Raw genomic sequence first — 18,079 nt, forward strand, 5'->3', positions numbered from 1 at the left:
AAACGGAGACAGGGAGGTTGTAGACAGAAGGAGATGGAGAGAATCGCGCCAAAACGAAGGAGGGTGAAGAAATAAGCCGCATCATAGAAAAGGTAAGGAGAGGGAAGGGATAATTAGGGTTGAAACACTGACCTAACACTTAAATACCCATACTAACACAACCTTAGACACTAATCACACTTAATACTAACTACTAGTTAATCCTCACAGTTAATAGTCAACATGACTTGTAACAAAAAGAACTACACATCTACACAAAACACACCACTTTGCAGGGCCAAAAAGTGAACATAAAAATAACTAAATACTTTTTCTGTTTGGAGGTAAAACGATTCCTAAGGCCTACCCATTGGGGCAGGCCAAAAAAGTAGCAATTTGGACTGGAGATTGTGTTAAAATATCCAAAAAATCTGGATCATCCCACACGGGCGAGTGGGGGTCATCTCTGATCTTATCACGATCTTCTGTTGGAACTGGTGTGTCACGCACAGAGCAATTTTCTTTCTTAAATTAGAGTTGATGAGCTCAGCTTGAATGTCATGGTATCTTCCCCTCACCGGCACCAAATCTAGCTAGCTAGCTTACTCCCACAGCTCACTCTTCCATCTAGCTCACTTACACATCCCACACGAAATCTAGCTAGCTAGCTGACTCCCACAGTCCTCACGAAATCTAGCTAGCTCACTTCCACATCCCACACGAAATCTAGCTAGCTAGCTTACTCCCATAGTCCACACGAAATCTCGCTAGCTCTCTCACTCCCACAGTCCACACTCCCACAGTCCATCTCCTCGTTGGAGTGTTCGTTTCTGATCAACCATCACACTGAAAAATGCCTGCCTCTGGTTCCCACGCTGGACAGTGCTGCTTCCCTCCGCCTCCTGACCTGTATGATTGCCTTGGCTCCGAAACAACTCTCGCTCATCTTCCCGCCTATGTCACCGGCTCCCCAACTGCTCCATCTGTTGTTCTCTTCATTTGCGATATTTACGGTACTGCTTTCCACGACGAAGCTTCGCTTTTGTGCTCTGCTCGCTAGCTCCTTCCACTTTACGTTTGGGTTCTTTTCCTAGCTGGTTTAGACCACTTTTATCCTTTTGTGTTTTATGAGATCAACCGATCTATCAGTACTGAAGCAGCTCGGACATCTGTGTGTTTTGGGTTCGGGCCGATCGATCGGGGACAGGATGGAAAGTCCCACAGACCAGGTGAACCTTGCGGCCCATACATTTGATTAATTGATTTAAACTTCTAGTGCAGTTCATGGTCACTTGAAAAAAGCTTGAACATCAGCAACAGATCAAGAGTTACGATCTAAACGTGAGCGTGTTGTTCAGACGTTTGGCAGACAAAGTTGCAGCTGCCGGTCATTATGTGATACTTCCTGATTTCATGGAGGGAGATTTCTTTTCTTCGTCGGACCCTGAGAATCCTTATAAAGGTCTCGATGCGTATCTTGCCAGGCGTTCTCAGGTGCTAATCACTTGAAGATCCATGTAGTTCTTTGGCGTTTTCGCTTTTGGAATGCAAGGGTGTTTAATCGACCCATATAACGGAGTAACTAAAGGCTGGTACTGCAGCCTAAGGCCATCGCAGAAGCCGGACTTGTCATCCACAAGCTGAAAGCCGAAGGATTTCAACGCGTAGGAGTTGCAGGATTCTGCTGGGGAGGTCTGTGAATGCAGAACAGAGAAACTGCATGCCGTTGCGGACCTCCTAAGCTTCACTTTCTCGCGCTTTTCATGTTGATCAGTACCTAGAGATAGTTTGAGACGTTTCCCACGCCATTGACGATGGACTAACTGTGTTCTTCTGCTTAAATCCGCAGGGAAGATCACCGTTAGTCTCCTAAACGATGACAAAGTTGATGCTGCTGTAATGTTGCATCCCTCGTTCCTCCTTATGGAGGAGATCAAAGGTAGAAATAGTGAATCATAGTGCGGATCATAGAAGAGCAGTGGTCTAAACTGAGAGAAACTGAGCTTTATGAATATTGCAGCGGTGAAAGTACCATTGGCCATATTAGCCGCCGAGATCGACGTGATTACGCCGCCGGAAATGGCCATGGAGTTTGGAAATGTGTTAGCGGAGCTTCCTGAGGTATGTGTCAGATCCCATGTTCAGGTGTGGATTTTTGCTTTGCGCTACGATGCGGGACGACGAAACATTAGGAGACCACAACATAGTAAGTCTTGCTTTGCACCACTGATCTAACGTGAAGACGGCCCCAAAGTAATTATGAATGTACGTGCTTTTTCTCACGATAACGATGGCTCTTGTAGAAGGGCTTCCCAACATTCACCAGTGGAGCGAGATTTGCTCACACCGCATAAAATTCATGTCCACCTCTGGCAGATCAGCCCGGTTGTTTCTTGCCAAAAAAAAAGATCAACCCCGTAAAACGTCCGTCTATTAAGGCGCTGAGTTGTTGGCAGCGCCTGGGGATAAATTTCGGGGTGTTTAGTTTGTCCTATGTTGAGCTTCCAATAAGCCTGGATCCACTCGGCCACCTATCGAAAAACCTGGATCCACCCGGCCACCTATCGAAAAAGCTTTTCGGGGTGTTTAGTCTGGCTATCAGAAAAGCTTTTCGGGGGTGATTAGTTTGTCCTATGCTGAGCTTTCAATAAGCTTGGACCTACCCCACCAGTCGCCGGAAAAGCTTTTCCGGGTGTTTAGTTTGTCCTATGCTGAGCTTTCAATAAGTCGCCGGAAAAGCTTTTCGGGGTGTTTAGTTTGTCCTATGTTGAGCTTTCAATAAGCCTGGACCCACCCTGCCAATCGTCGGAAAAGCTGTTTGCACTAATTTAAAAGCTTATAGACAGTTGAGGCGTGATCCCCCCACGTTGGGGATTGAACCCATGACCTTTTCTGTGGAGGTGTAAGCTTTTGCCTCTAAGCCACACACATGCTTCTGGCACACATAAGTGGACAGATTATAAACTTATGTCTATAAGCATGCTTATAGACATTATAAGCATGCTTATAGACATTTCGGCATCGAGAAAGGGCTCCAGCGATGCTGGGGCCCGTTGTCGACACTAGCGACGAATGTAACCTCCCGAAATCTATCCTTAAGCGTTGGTAGCAGCTTCCATGACGCTCTACACATGACCTGAAGTGGCTCTAGAAGCTAAAATCACGTTCTACACTTGCATAAGGGTAAGGAACAATGTGAAGGGTGCTACAAGTCTTGTAGATGTGTCCAACATGATATGAGTTCCTCACTAGGCAATTTGTATACACTCTCCTTGTAACTTTAACAGAGGGAGAAGGCAGAAGCTGAGCTTCCCTTTAAGTAAATCCTTGGAGTTCACACTTTCAATAAGCCTTTGGAATTGCAATTTGCAACAGTCTAATGAGCTGCAAAGCATATATTATTGGCTATTGATCTCTCTAGCATCAGTCATGGAACTCAAGAACTAACTCTCCCTCCTTTTAAAAGCAAGGCTCTCGAGACGAACTGTTTTTTGTGTGCTTTCCTTTAACTTCACCTTTACTCAACCCTCGCTTGGTCCCTATGAGGCGGCACATTGCTTGGGTCCAAAATGAGAAAATTTGGAATTGTTTTCACAAAAGAAGTATGTCACATGGCACTGCTTCACGACGCAAGCCCCCCACGTGACTTGGTTCGGATGAAGGGTGCGACTCCCTTCATTGCCTTGTTTGCCCGAAAAGCACCATATAAAGTCTTTTCTGCCCAGTTATGGTGTTCAAAAAAAGTGGCACACAATCGTTCATGACTATACATTTTTGGATCGTGTAGGGTTTGAGTGGTATGCATCAGAGCACTAAAGCGGTGGGTTGGGGTGCTAGGCCGAACGACCTTATGTTAGGCTCTGCTGTGAGCTATCTCTCTAGCTTAAGTTGGGTTGGAGGTGTCTATTAGACTATGTGAATGCCATAGTCCAGCTGCATTTGCGTAATTGGTCGATTGATTGGGTGTCTTCTGGCTTTTGTTAACCTAGCTAGAGAACATGCCCACAAAGGAGATTTAGATCTCTTGAAGGCAACGGTATCCAATAAGCTCAAAGAACCTTATATTGTAGAATACCTCTAGCAAATGAAAAACTAGGCCTGCTAGACTCCATAGTTCAATTTGAAATGTTATTCCATTATGTCTATCCCTCGAGCAAATGAAAAGCTAGGCCTGCTAGACTCCATAGTTCAATTTGAAATATTATTCCATTATGTTTATGTACTCCAATTTTTAGATTGTAAGAGTACCTTGAGATCCTATGCCCTAGTAGATGTAGAGGGTTCACTAAATTTATTAAGGTCCTATGTCCAAGTAGATGTAGAGGGTTTATACTTTTTAAATATTTTTCTTGAAAATGACTCTATAATGATAATTATGGTGGTTGTGGCTTTTCACAACATAGATTTTTGACAACTCTAGAGTGAACTAGGCTCTCCACATGAGTGTTATCCTCTTGGGATATGCACTCAGCCAACCATGTACCAATTTTTATTCGTTGAGTGGTCACAATTCTTCTAGATGTACCTCACAATATATGAACCCAAAATTATAAATCAACGTCTTTATAAGCACTTGGAAATTGATGCAGGTGGGAAGCAAGAGCCTTGTGAAAATTTTCAAGGGAGCTGATCATGGGTGGACAACTCGCTATGATCCACAGGACAAGGAAGCTGTAGAGCTAGCAGAGGAAGCTCACAAGGATATGCTTTCGTGGTTCACAAGATTTCTAACAATTGCCCATTAAAAGTTTTAATTTAACTCAAATTGACATGATCTATTTCTCATTATGTTAGCTAAAGGATCCCAAAAATAATGCAAAGGTCGTGGTGGGACAATTGGTAGAAGCCCATGGATAAAGATTCGATGTACTTTGAATGTAATCATACTTGTGGTTGGTAATGTTGTTGCTTTTTGGGCTTTGATAAATACAATATTGATGTGAATTTTTTACTCTTAAGAAAATCTTTAATCCATGAGGTAGTTGGTGAAGTATTTGATAGATGTTGTAATAAAATGGAAAATACATTGCTTCCCTTTTGTTTTTCTAGTTTGGCCTTTCCTCTCATGTAGGAAAAATTTGCTTTTATGATTTCTCAAGATAGCTTTTCATTCAAATGGTGAATTACCACTCTTTTTCTTGTTGTATTGGGCATGCATCGTTCTAGATGCCCCCCGCCCCCCTCCTCTCTCTCTCTCTCTCTCTCTCTCTCTCTCTCTCTCTTTAACATTAGAAGTTTAGAATCTCCAAAATCTCAAAGAAGGTTCACCAATTGTTTATTAATCATAGGGGAGAGGGGATGAGGGTCAAAAGGGAGGGGTAATTAATATAAAATTTCTTTAATTAAGAAGGGAGAGAGGAAGGAATTAAGTAAATAGGAATCTCAAAGTAGCAATGTCTACATCTCATATATTTAATAAATCACATGCCGCTCATGAATAATGGGTTAATGAATGTTTAAAAATCACGAATCACTAATGCAAACGAGGCATTATTTGCATGGGTCTATCGACTTGTATGCCCAAAGAAGTAACTCCTCTTTTCACTTGCGGTCCTCTTCATCTTGGTATTTGCACTCTATACAAATGTGTGCCTCCATCATGTCCTGCCAAAAGAAACCTACATCATGAGCTTGGCAAGTATCTTAAAGGAGTAGGAAAAACAATAGCCAGGGAAGCGGGATCTCTAGCTACACCAGTAGTTTTCACACTTGTAGCAAATTCTGCCATTGCCCAAGCACAGGCAGAATGGGATAAGAAAGATAAGTACACGTATCATCTTATTTAGCAGAATGTGCGAGATGTCATGCTAGGACAGCTCAACACTATCAAGACATCCAAAGAAGCACGGGATATGTTTGCAGCTCTCTACGAGTCCAAGAACACTTCCAGGATTCTCACATTGAGGAATGAAATTAACCAAACTCCAGAGTTTCCACAATAGCAGTGAAACTGGTCATGCTTATGTACTCCGGATCAAAGACTACAACAATCAACTCGTAGTAGCAAGAGAGACCATGAATCCAATAGAAATGGTTCAAGTCATTCTAAATGGAATGGGAGAGGGATACAAGAAACTAGTCTAGAGAATTGCCATCCAATGGCAAATTTTGACACTGGAAGAACTTCAGTCAGTCATACTTGGTGAAGAACTTAGGATTTAGGCCATTCATGCACGCAAAGGTCATTCTAATGATCAGGCATTCATAGCTTTAGACAGAAGCAGAGGCAGAGGTAGAGGCAAAGGTAGATCATTCCAGTGAAGTGGTCATCATCACAACAAAGTCATCAGCAAAGTCAGAATTAACATCAGCATCATCCTCAGCCACATCATAATCAACAACAACAAAGAGGAAATCATAGTCAGAATCAACATCAGCAACATTAGCATCAGCAAAGAGGAAATCACTCAAATTGAGGAAGATTCCAAGGTCGAGGGAATGCATCCACCAATGTGTCAAACATCTAGTGCAACTACTATCATAAGTTTGGACACTATGAAAGAGATTGCGGCAAGAAGCAGTACAACTAAGGCGGTCAATCCGGTAGCAATCGAGGAAATTTATGCGAACGAGGAAATCATCGTGGTGGACATTCTAGTCATAGTCATTTTGCAAATGAACATGGGAATATGTTTCTTGCAAATGAGGAAATGCAAGAGACTGCAATGCTTAGTGAAAAGCATCTTCTTAATCAGTATTGGGTAGAAGCAATAGCCACTACAAACTACTTGCTTAATTAGCTTCCTACCAAACTGATTTAGGGTATGACACCTTATGAAGCATTCACTGGACATAAGCCACACATTGGGCATCTCTGCATATTTGGTTGCATAGCATATGCCCACATACAGATGCGAAGTCACGTAAATGCATCATGGTTGGCTACAATGAAGAAAGCAAAGCATACAAGTTGTATGATCCCATCAACCATAAGGTCATTATCTCCAGAGATGTAATCTTTGATGAGGAATCAGAATGGAAGACCTCAAACACATAGGAGATAGACACACCGATTTCACAGTCATCCATAGAAAAGGTAGATGAAGAGGAGCTATAATTGCCAGAAACACCCCAAGTAGAGCCATAGTAGCTTAGATGGTCTACTAGGGAAAGTAGACCACCAGCTAGATTGACATATGCTTAGAAAGGCAAAACAATTCAGGTTGGAACGACCAACTATGCTCTTATGATTACCATCATGGCTATAGAAGAGCCAGTGTACTTTGAAGTTGCAGTAGACAAGCCATAATGACAAACTGCTATGAATGAAGAAGTGGAAGCTTTGTACAAGAATAATACTTGGAAATTATGCGACCTTCCACCTAGAAAGAAGGACATAGCAAACAAATGGGTATACAAAGTGAAGTACAATCCAGATGGAAGTATTCAAAGATACAAAGCCAGACTAGTTGCAAAGGGATTTGCACAGCAGTATGGTCAAGATTATGATGAGACTTATCCTCTGGTAGCAAAGATGGAATCCATACGGTTCTTGATATCACTAGCGACACTCAACAGATGGAATGTGTATCAAGTCGATGTCAAGAATGGATTTCTCAATGGTTATTTAGACAAGGAAGTCTACATGCAACAACCATCAGATTATGTTAAACAAGGAAAAGAGAATCAGGTTTGCCATCTTAAGAAGAGTCTCTACGACTTAAAGCAAGCACTTAGAAGTTGGTATAGTAGAATCAATAAGTATTTTGATGATCTGGGATACATGAAGTCCAATACAGATCAAACTCTCTACTACAAAGTTCAAGGGGAAGACATTATTATTGCACTTTGTATGTAGATGATCTGATTATGACTAGAAGCAAGGATAGCTTCATAATAAAGCTAAAACAAGACTTATCTGCAGAATTCAACATGAAAGATCTTGGACTTATGCACTATTGTCTTGGAATTGAGTTCTGGAGAGATTCAGACAGCACCTTTATGAGTCAGTGCAAGTATGTTGATAGTCTCCTGAAGAAGTTTCATATGGCAGATTGCAAGATTGCAGCCACTCCCATGGAACAAAGTTTGAAACTTACTAAAGATTCAGAAAAGCCTACAGTCAATGACAGCTACTACATGCAGCTCATCGAATCTCTTATATATCTAACTATCACATGGCAAGATATTTGTTATGCAGTAAGTTCACTTGCACAGTTTATGGCAAATCCAAAACAGTCTCACTGGAATGCAGCCAAAAGAGTCTTGAGATACATCAGAGGTATAATACAGTTTGTGATAGAATACAGAGGAAGTCATCCACAATTGCATGGATACTGTGACATTGACCATGCCGGAGATCATGAGACTAGGAGATCAACACAGTAATATGCATTTTTCCTTGCTCAAGGTGCTATATCATGGTTGTCAAACAAACAGCCGATTGTTTCTTTGTCTTCAATTAAAGCAAAATATAGAGCACTCACTATAGGCGCATGTGAAGCTATATGGCTCAGAAGACTATTGTCAGAAAAATAGATTACTTTGATGAATCAAAGCCAAGATCAATATACTGTGATAATCAATCAGCTCAAGCATTGGCCAAGACACCAAAATGCAGCATTGTGATAGCAAAGAGAATGTTGCAAACATCTTTACCAAACCACTCAGTAAAGAGCTTTTCGAGAAACACCAACAAGCTCTTGGTTTGATGCAGAGGAAGGACATTCTCATTAAAGGGGTGTGATGGAATGTAATGTTCAGCCCTTCTTCGATTCCCGAGAATCATCATCTTGAGGGAAGGCCTACTTCATGATGTTGATCTTGAGGGAAGGTGTTGAGAGATCACACTCAACATCATGTGATCATATGCGCATAGCACTAAGCCAATAGAGTGCTCTATAAAAGAAAGGGTTAGATGCCCTAACCCTAACCCTAAATGGGTTTGTATATATTCTACATTTTTAACTAAATATAGTGTACAGTTAGTCATTTGTGATGTGCTCTCTAGCTGTGCCCTCTCTCCTCATCTCCGCTCTTCTCCTCTCCCCTCTTCTCCTCTCCCCCCTTTATATTTTGTCAAGAGCTGCCTCATTGTCTTCTCCACCGAGGCTGCTCTCTACCCCATTCTTCATGGCCTTGAAGATCTCTCGCAGTTCCAGTATCACCTTTCTAGTTTCTGCATTCTCCCTTTTTAGCTCCTCCATCATCTGGTCTTTTTCAATGTTCAATGGATTCTGCATGTTGCAGAGCTGTTTGTAAAGACCCGCCTTTTTGGATCTCTGATCTTCAAGGTCCTTTTGCATCATTGCTAGCTCCTTGTTCGCGATGTCCCCATCAGTTCTCACTTCCCTTCAAGCATATCTCAGAGCTCCTTGATGCTCTTCTCTGCTTCTTCTCTTCTATGCCTTTCCATGTCGACCATTTTTGCAGCAGCCTTAGCTTGCTTTTATGCTTGCAAGGCCCTCACTTGTTCCTCCTCTACCACCTCTACCTTAGCTTCTGCACCTTCCCTGAGAATTTTCTCAAGTTGTGCTGCCTGATGGAGAGGAGGTCTTATCGGAGAGCAACAAAGAAAGGGAGAACACCGAAATTATGGGTGCTAACTCACCCAAATCAAGGTAAGCTCTTATTATGTATGTATGGTACAAAGGGGTATATACTAGGCCATTGGCCTTTATCCCAACAACCTCCCACTTAAAGGCCAATGCGTCTTTAAGGGAGAAGGTGGGCATCCTAATGTCATCCGACACCCATCAATACTTCGCAATGTGCAAAACGCTCTGAGGAAAGACTCTTTGTAAGAAGATCTGCAGGGTTCTCATCTATGTGAACCTTGACAAGCTGGATGCGCTTGTCCTCAATCACCTCTCTGATGAAGTGATACTTCACATCAATATGCTTTGTCTTCGCATGGAAGATAGGATTCTGTGCCAATTGGATGGCACTCTAACTATCACATTGCAAAACTGGAACCTCTCCTGCAATGCTCAAGTCTCCCACTAGATGAGTAAGCCATATACCTTCCTTGCATGCCTCAATGGCTCCAACATACTCTGCCTCAGTGGTAGACAAAGCCGTACATGGCTGCAAACGATGGCTGCAAATGAGAGACCCATGAAACTGCACCTCCAGTGAATGAGAAAACATATCCTATAGTAGACCTCCTAGTGTCTACATTCCCTGCAAAATCAGCATCTGCATATGCAACAACAGATGTGTCCTTCCTCCCAAAGAAAATGCACATGTTTTTTGTACCATTCAAGTATCTCATGATACCTGTCACTGCCTCCCAATGCTTCTTGCTAGGATTTGCCATATCCCTGCTAGCAACTCCCACTGCAAAAGCAATATCTGAATGTGTAGCAACCATGGCATACATCAAGCTTCCTACTCTGGATGCATAAGGTATCTTTGCCATTTCAGCCTACTCCTCATTTGACTTAGGGCTGTCCGCTTGGCTGAGTTTCACATATGGAGGCAACGGAGTACTCATGGACTTTCCCCTCTCCATATTGAAGTGCTCAAGTACCTTGCTGATGTACTCTTTCTATGACAAATGAAGGAGTTTCTTATTCCTATCTTGAACAATCCTCATCCCAAGTATGCAACTGGCATCACCCAAATCCTTCATGTCAAAGGTCTCATGCAACCTTTTCTTCAAGGCATCCACATCCAAAGTAGATTTCCCACCAATAAGCATGTCATCAACATATAAAATCAAAATAAGAAGGCTGCCATCTGATGCCTTCTTTGTGTAGAGGCAATGATCTGTCTCACTCCGTGTGTACCCTTGGGATCGCATAAATGCATCAAACTTATGGTACCACTCCCTAAGAGCCTGCTTTAGCCCATAAAGACTTTTTTGAAGCTTGCATACCATATGTTCTTTGCCCTGCACAATAAACCCGTCTGGCTGCTGCATATAGATGTTCTCATGAAGATCTCCATGTAAAAAAGCTCTTTTTACATCCATTTGGACAAGCTCCATGTCCTCTCTGACAACCAATGCAAGCACTATATGAAGGGTAGTCATCTTCACCACTGGGGAAAAGATCTCATCAAAGTCAATACCCTTCTCCTGCTTAAAACCCTTGGCTACCAACCTTGCCTTATACTTAGGCAATGCATCTGCTAGAGACATCTTCAACTTGTAAACCCATTTGCATGGCAATGCATCTGCTAGAGACATCTTCAACTTGTAAACCCATTTGCATGTGCTTGTCATTCCTAGACACAGCATCCTCAAAGCATGAAGGCTCACCACAATCTGTCAACATGACATAATCTAGAGATGGAGCATATCTCTGTGGAGGCCGTGAGACTCTAGTGGAACGTCTCAACACTTGCTCACCATGAGCATCTTGCTGTCCCAACTGATTTTCCTACATAACCTGAGGTTGTCCACCTAGATGTGGCTCTCCCACCTCACGATCTATGGGCTGTCCATGCCCTGCATCATGTGGAACAGGTTGTGCATGCCTCTCATATGGTGGTTGTCCATCCTCTTGAAACACCACTCTATGTATCTCAACAGTCTTTTCTGGCTTCTTGTGCATCTTGTCCTCATTAAAGATAATATCATGGCTGTGTACTATTTTCCCAGGCTCTAGATCCCACACTCGGTATCCCATCTCGCCTAAATCACCATATCCAAGAAAAATGCACTTCCTTGACTTTGAATCAAGCTTGCTGCATTTTTCCTTAGGGATATGAACATAAGCTTCACAACCAAATACACTAAGATGCCCATAAGATGGTGGCTTGCCTGACCAAACCTCTTCTGGCACTTTCCCATATAGTGCCTTGCTAGGCGATCTATTGATAAGATGTACTACTGTCTTGATAGACTCAGGCCAAAAGCCATGAGGTAGACCGGCATTATAAAGCATGCTTATATGCCTTTCTTGAATAGTTCCATTCGTCTTCTCAGCAACCCCATTCTGAGAAGGATTCTCAAGAGTAGTCAATGCCACATAGCTCACAAAAATTTTTAAATGAATGAGAGGTATACTCTCCTCCATTACCAGTGTGCAAGCATTTGAGCTTCTTGCCCGACTGATTTTCAGCAAATGCTAAGAACTTTTGAAATGCATTAAAGACATCACTCTTCTTCCGAAGAGGATAGACCCACACTTTCCGTGTAGCATCATCAATGAAAGTAGCAAAGTAAGAAGCACCACCGAATGAGACAGTAGGCATAGGTCCACACACATCATTGTGAATCAACTCCAATGGTTCAAGCCTCTTCTTGCCCAAAGATTTTTTATGTGAAGACCGTGTTTGCTTCCCATACATGCAATGCTCACACATGCTAAAATCTAAAAATTAAATACGAGAACATACTGCAATCCAAAAAGTATCTTCATTCTTGTCATGCTCATGTGTCCCAACCGACGATGCCACAAAGAGACGGATGGCTGCTCGGTCACATTGATTACATTATCTCTTATGCCTGACACATGCATTGAGTACAACGTTCCATGCTTGGAACCTCTAGCAATCACAAGTGACCCTAATAATTTTCCATGTATTGTTGCCAAAAAACACATAATAGCCATCATCATCAAGCTGTCCCATACTTGTCAAGCTCTTTTTCAGATTTGGAACATGCCTAACATTCTTGAGTACAAATGTAGAACCATTAGGAAGAGACAAGTGGATATCTCCCACTCTAACAATGTCACATGGATAATCATTTTCAAGTCTCACGGTTCTTTTCCTTCCTGCATCATAAATGGTAAACCACTCCCTATGTGCAGTGACATGGAAAGATGCTCCTGAGTCTAGTATCCAATTTTGTGACAATGCATCATCACTAGTCACAAGAAAAGCATGCTCAAACATAGAGGCATAAAGAATGTCACCCTCCTCACTATTGTTACTTATGGCATTCACTTCCTCTATATTGACTGTGGATTTCTCTTCCTTCTTGGGTTGCACATTAGCTTTGCCTTTGCCTTTATCGTTCTTCCATTTGTAGTAATCCTTTTTGAGATGGCCTTTCTTCCCACAATAGAAGCATTCCAAATCCTTTTTGGCATGGGATTTTCCTCTAGATTTGCTCTAGACTTGCTTGTATTTCTATCGTGGTATTTCCCCTTGAAATATGACCTCCCTCTCACATTGAGAGCACTTGAACTTTTAGTTCCAGCATTGTTCTTTCTATTTACCTCCTCAGTGAGAAGGCTACTCTCAACATCACTACTTGTCAAGCCTCCTACACGGGCTGAATTGTTTATAGCAGTTCTGAAAGTGTTCCAACTTTCAGGAAGGGTGACCAATAAGAACATTGTCTTAACTGAGCAATAGCCACACTGCCACTGTCACAAATACATGTTATGTTGTAAGTGACCTCAGGGCATCCCAAAAACAGCCAATAGCTTTTGCATGGTAGCTCCGATGCAAAAAGTGTGAACAAAAGAAATGTAGCTTGTAGAAAATCTACTTCTTCTCAGTTTACAGCAAGTCCAAAATCCTTACAGATTTTTTTATATCTGCTGTTGGAAACCACCACCTGCAAACTTTTACTGCTGTAATAGCAGTCTGCAATAGTTTTGGCCTGTTTTGAACTGTCAATATCTTCCCAACCGTAACTCAGTTGCCTTTGTTGTAAATAGCAAAGTTGTAGACAACTAATAGATCTACAAACTTCTAGTTTACTGCAAGTCAAAATTCATTATGGATTTTTTGATATTCACTGCTGAATGCAGCCCCCTGGTCACTTTTTCTAGCTACTATCATAAACTGTCAAAACTATAAATCATGGCCATACCGGGCTGTTAGAGTTAGCTCAAATGTCCACCTCTCATGTAACCCACCAATATTCTGTGTACCCAATGTTGTAAGGCCCCCATATGAGGAGAAGCCATGATGGGTATCAGATATTGGGAGGGATCCCCAGTTTAGACACTGGAAGGGGTCTTAGAGTAGACCAGATGGTTATGAGACGGCTTAGGAGCCAAGAGTAGATACCCGTCTGCACAAAGGGGGGGTTCGAGGGGGCGATAGCCCCCCCGATAGCAGGGGGTCCGGGGGGCGCAGGCCCCCGGTGGGGGTCTGGGGGCAAAGCCCCCAGCGGCAGGGTCCGGGGGCTGCCGGTAGCCCCAGGCCCGACGGTATGACCTATGCGCGATCCTTCATCTGCCCGACGGCATGTTTTCTGAAGGGTCGGTTGGTCTTCCAGGCCGACTGTCTATTAGGCCGACTGCCTATTACAGGGCCGACCGTCAACCACTTACACTATATAAGTGGCCACCCCCTATCATCAGATCACCAGTTCTTCACGCTCATAGTCCTCCGTCCAGCATCTGTCTAGATCACCATCGAAGCTCTGTCTGTAGAGCGCACGGGTGGACAGCCAACCATCAGTTGTATCAGCAGTTTGGTATATCAGAATTTTTGTATTCTCTCCAGCTTTCCATCGTGTACTTGCGTTTTGTTGTTATCTTCCGCTGCGTACTATTTTCTTACACGGGCATCATAATCTTTCTCTAAATCTCGAATTGAAACGCTTTCAAAAGCAAGATTGTAGATTGTCCAAAAAACTAAAACTTCTTAGTTCAACTCAGAAGACAATTCCTCATGGATTCTCTGATATTCACTTCTGAAACAGCCACCTGCTCACTTTTTACTTGTGTCACAAGACTGCAAACTGCGAACCACCAACTTTTCCTGAAGCATTTGAGGCATAAACTCTAATGAAATAGCCCAACAATTCTGAAAATTGTTGTCCAAAAAATTCCCTTAGTGGGAAGAGTATTGCACTCACAAAAATAATCCCTTCCTGGGATACAAGACAGCTTCAGAAAGACACGGCTCACTTATGCTCACTTTCTCAACTAAATAAAGGCTCAAAATGCATCAATTGTAAGCAACCTTTGGCTTGATATGCATCAGCTTGAAGTCATAAACCCAACTGAAATCTGAATGTACCAGCCGCCTTTGATCAACTGGAAGCAAAAGATGTTTTTTACTTTCGGGCCCCAAAAAAGCAACTTCCAGTGGTTAGAATTGCAGAGCAGCACATCGTTTTTTGACCGTAGATGGATAATATTCCTTCTTCCCTGCTCAAACAAGGCAATAGATTGCTGGAACAGTCGAGGCAACCTAATATATATGGCTAAAACAGTAAAAACAAGCTAGTATATGTCAAAATACAGCTCTTAGAGGTAGCCCACGGGCAGTAGGAGACTCCACACAACAAGTTCAGGCTCTTGGCACATCAACACCGCAATGCTACAGTCTCCTTGTTGGCTTCGCTCAACCAAGCTCTGATACCAGTTGATGGAGAGGAGGTCTTATCGAAGAGCAACAAAGAAAGGGAGAACACCAAAATTGTGGGTGCTAACTCACCCAGATCAAGGTAAGCTTTTATTATGTATGTATGGTATAAAGGGGTATATACTAGGCCATTGGCCTTTATCCCAACACTGCCTTTGTTGCCTCTGTGGCTTTCCATTGTAGAAAAGTCACCTTCTGAGACATCTTCTTATCGTATTGCTCAAAATTCCTTTTGAGGGTAGATGATATCAGGTGCATTGCAGCTCTAGTGGATTGAGATGACAATTAGGATTTGCCATCCATGCAATTCTTCAGGTTGGTTATCACACTCTTCGAGATTGCCCTTGAGAAATATACATCAGGTCCTTTCAGATGCTCTACTACTGCTTGAACCTGCCAGAACTTCATAGTTCCTCTCGTATCAGGAAAGAAGTGGATGGTCTTCTTCAACACATCTTGGAGGTCTATTGGCAAGCTAGAAAGCTTGACTCCACTATCTTTACTAATCTGAGCACTGGGGTATACATCTAGAATATCCTATCTCTTCCATTGCTTCTCGAAGAAGTGTGCTTGCAAATTGCCTCTAAGAATGCCTATCGCATTTTCAATCACACTTTTAGTAATGGTATACAAGAAATATTACTCTAAATGAGTCTTTGTACAAAAGAGTCTATCATGGTCTTTTCAATCATTTAATTATGTCTTTACAATGACTAAAGTACAAATGGATGATCCTGACATTTGCTCATTTGAAGGTTCGATTTGTCATCACTTGTCGCTTGGGTGCCATCTTTATTCACTCCTGTCTGACCACCATCATCTCCCGTCTTTATTGATGCTTAAATGGTGTTATCATGGGCATTCTTCATTCACTCCCGTCTGACCACCGTCATCTTCCTTCTTTATTGATGCTTGAATATTGTTATAATGAGTTCTTCATTTGCTCTATCTCCTTCTACTTCCTCCTAATGAGCATGTTTAAAAACTCATGTATGTGCGACATAATTGGTTACGGTATTCTTATTTTTTCTTCTACATCATACCCCATGTGCGTCTTTGTTTTCTTTGTCCTTGATTTCCAGGATACTATGACTATCTCTGTGGAAAGCTCTAAAATTTCTTTATGGTTTGGGACCTATTTTATAGAAGATTGCCATTATTGAAGAATTTGAGCAATTGAGCCCAGTTCAACATGTGGTGGGATTGAGAAGAATGAGAGTGCGTTGGCTTTGATCTTGGTCTTTCTAATAATTTTCTTGATCATCTAGATTTCACCAAAACTACCAAGCAAGTATGGACTAATCTTGAAGCAAATTTTGGTGGTAGTTTAAATAATCCCAAGTTGTTTCTCAAGATGCAATTATATAGATGCAATTATATAGGACATATTCAGAGTCAAATACTCTTAAAAAACACTTGGTTGCTCTTAGTCTTCTCTTTTAGCAGAGCTTACCACCCTCAAATGTATGCCCAAAAATGATGATAAGAAGGTTGTCCTTCTTAACACCCTCCTCAATGAAGAATGCATTAGGGACACTGCCTATGCTTTAAAAGTACATCAAGAGATGTCCTAGTAAGTGTTGAGATATCGAGCTCCACTCGCGATATGCCAAGGTGACCATTGTGCATTTATGTCACTGACTTGTTAGCTACAGATGCGGTTGGTACACCGCCCACGAATAATAGCGGGATGACAGCTATCCTTATCTACACTAGTTCGTGGCTCAATTAGTATGCCACCTTAGTTAGTTGAGTTTGGTTTGAGACCCACATATAGGGTTCTTCTATTTCTTTGTACTAGAGTTCTTTTGGCTTTCACAACTAAGAAGAGGAAAACTGTTTTCAGCCTCCACCTTTGTGTGTATTCCCCCATTGTGTATGTGAGAAAGCTGCAAGTGAGACTCCTTCCCTCTCTCCCACTATCTTCACATGGTATCAGAGCCTTGTTCGTGGTAAGGAGCTCAAGAAAGCAAACCAAGTTCGCAGTGTCCTGGTAAGAGGACCAGTGTTGCTTTCCTTTTTCGAGTTTGGGAGCAAATCTCTACAGGTAGCACAGCCGGAAGTGCAAGAGTGCACTGTCTCAGATTGAGACGCCCTTCGTGGTGTGGTGAGAGGGCATTATATGCTGCGGGACAGGGCAAAGCCATTCGTGACTTTATTTTTCTGATTCGAGGTCATTTCGGGGCCCGTTTTGGAGGCGGAAGTTCTCCGCAGGCACTCAGACAAAGGCCCTATTTTTGCTGTGCGACCACTGTTCTGCAGGTTGGTGAAAAGTTGCCACATAAATTGCATCCGTATGCCTATGCGCAGAGACATTGGGAGTTGCAGATTCATGCTTGTTGCCTGTTGATGCAAAATCATCACTAGGAAGTGACTGTGTGGTGAAATACCACTTTCGTCAGTTTTGCAGATCTGCCCGTGTGAGGCAAAAGCTATGTTTTTTGCAGTGACAGAATATTTTGCAGTGTTCTGTAATGGCATCTGATTCTCTTTCACAAATTGTCACTGAAAAGCTTGACAAGAACAACTTCTAGGCATGGAAGTTTAGAATGACGAATTTCTTGATGGGAAAAGGCTATTGGGAGTTCATTACAGGAAATGAAGAAGAACCTGTTCTTCCTAATGTTCCCAATCAACAGGAAATGCAGGCATTTAAAGGATGGCATGAGAGAGCCAGGAAAGTTATGTACTGGCTGTCTATCAGTATTTCGGACTCCATGATTGTGCATATTCAGGATGCAAGTACGCCAAAGGAGGCATGGGATACTTTGGCAAAAATGTACAGCACAAATACGCAAGCCAAGAAGATGCAGCGCTCAAGCAGGAGCTGCACAATGTGCAGAGAGAAAATATGAGCATCAATGACTACCACATGAAG

General features: G+C 42.4%; 1 protein-coding gene across 2 annotated transcripts; it reads left to right on the forward strand.

Moving 5' to 3' along the window:
- Positions 1-574: 574 nt before the first annotated feature.
- LOC147894712 (endo-1,3;1,4-beta-D-glucanase-like) lies at positions 575-4,956 on the forward strand. Of its 2 annotated transcripts, XM_087385008.1 has the most exons (8): positions 609-662; positions 766-992; positions 1,187-1,208; positions 1,338-1,473; positions 1,581-1,671; positions 1,829-1,918; positions 2,000-2,100; positions 4,569-4,956. In XM_087385008.1, the coding sequence occupies exons 2-8, from the start codon at positions 833-835 to the stop codon at positions 4,722-4,724; spliced, it is 756 nt and encodes a 251-aa protein (XP_087241134.1). In that variant the 5' UTR covers positions 609-662; positions 766-832; the 3' UTR covers positions 4,725-4,956. The 2 variants fall into 2 exon arrangements, with proteins under 2 accessions (XP_087241133.1, XP_087241134.1); XM_087385007.1 differs by having other exon boundaries at positions 575-992.
- The last annotated feature ends 13,123 nt before the right edge of the window (positions 4,957-18,079 follow it).

This window comes from Dipteris shenzhenensis, chromosome 14, assembly GCF_047967505.1.
Source record: "Dipteris shenzhenensis isolate YYH24624 ecotype China chromosome 14, Dip_SZ_1.0, whole genome shotgun sequence".
In the NCBI taxonomy this organism is placed as follows: Eukaryota; Viridiplantae; Streptophyta; class Polypodiopsida; order Gleicheniales; family Dipteridaceae; genus Dipteris; species Dipteris shenzhenensis.

What these genes read in the sequence shown, in the direction of transcription:
- LOC147894712 (XM_087385007.1), top strand. Translation starts at nt 833, where the DNA reads ATGCCTGCCTCTGGTTCCCACGCTGGACAGTGCTGCTTCCCTCCGCCT. An exon ending in ATCTTGCCAGGCGTTCTCAG is followed by an intron (nt 1,474 to 1,580) that starts GTGCTAATCACT and finishes CTGGTACTGCAG; the next exon opens with CCTAAGGCCATCGCAGAAGC. An exon ending in CCTTATGGAGGAGATCAAAG is followed by an intron (nt 1,919 to 1,999) that starts GTAGAAATAGTG and finishes TGAATATTGCAG; the next exon opens with CGGTGAAAGTACCATTGGCC.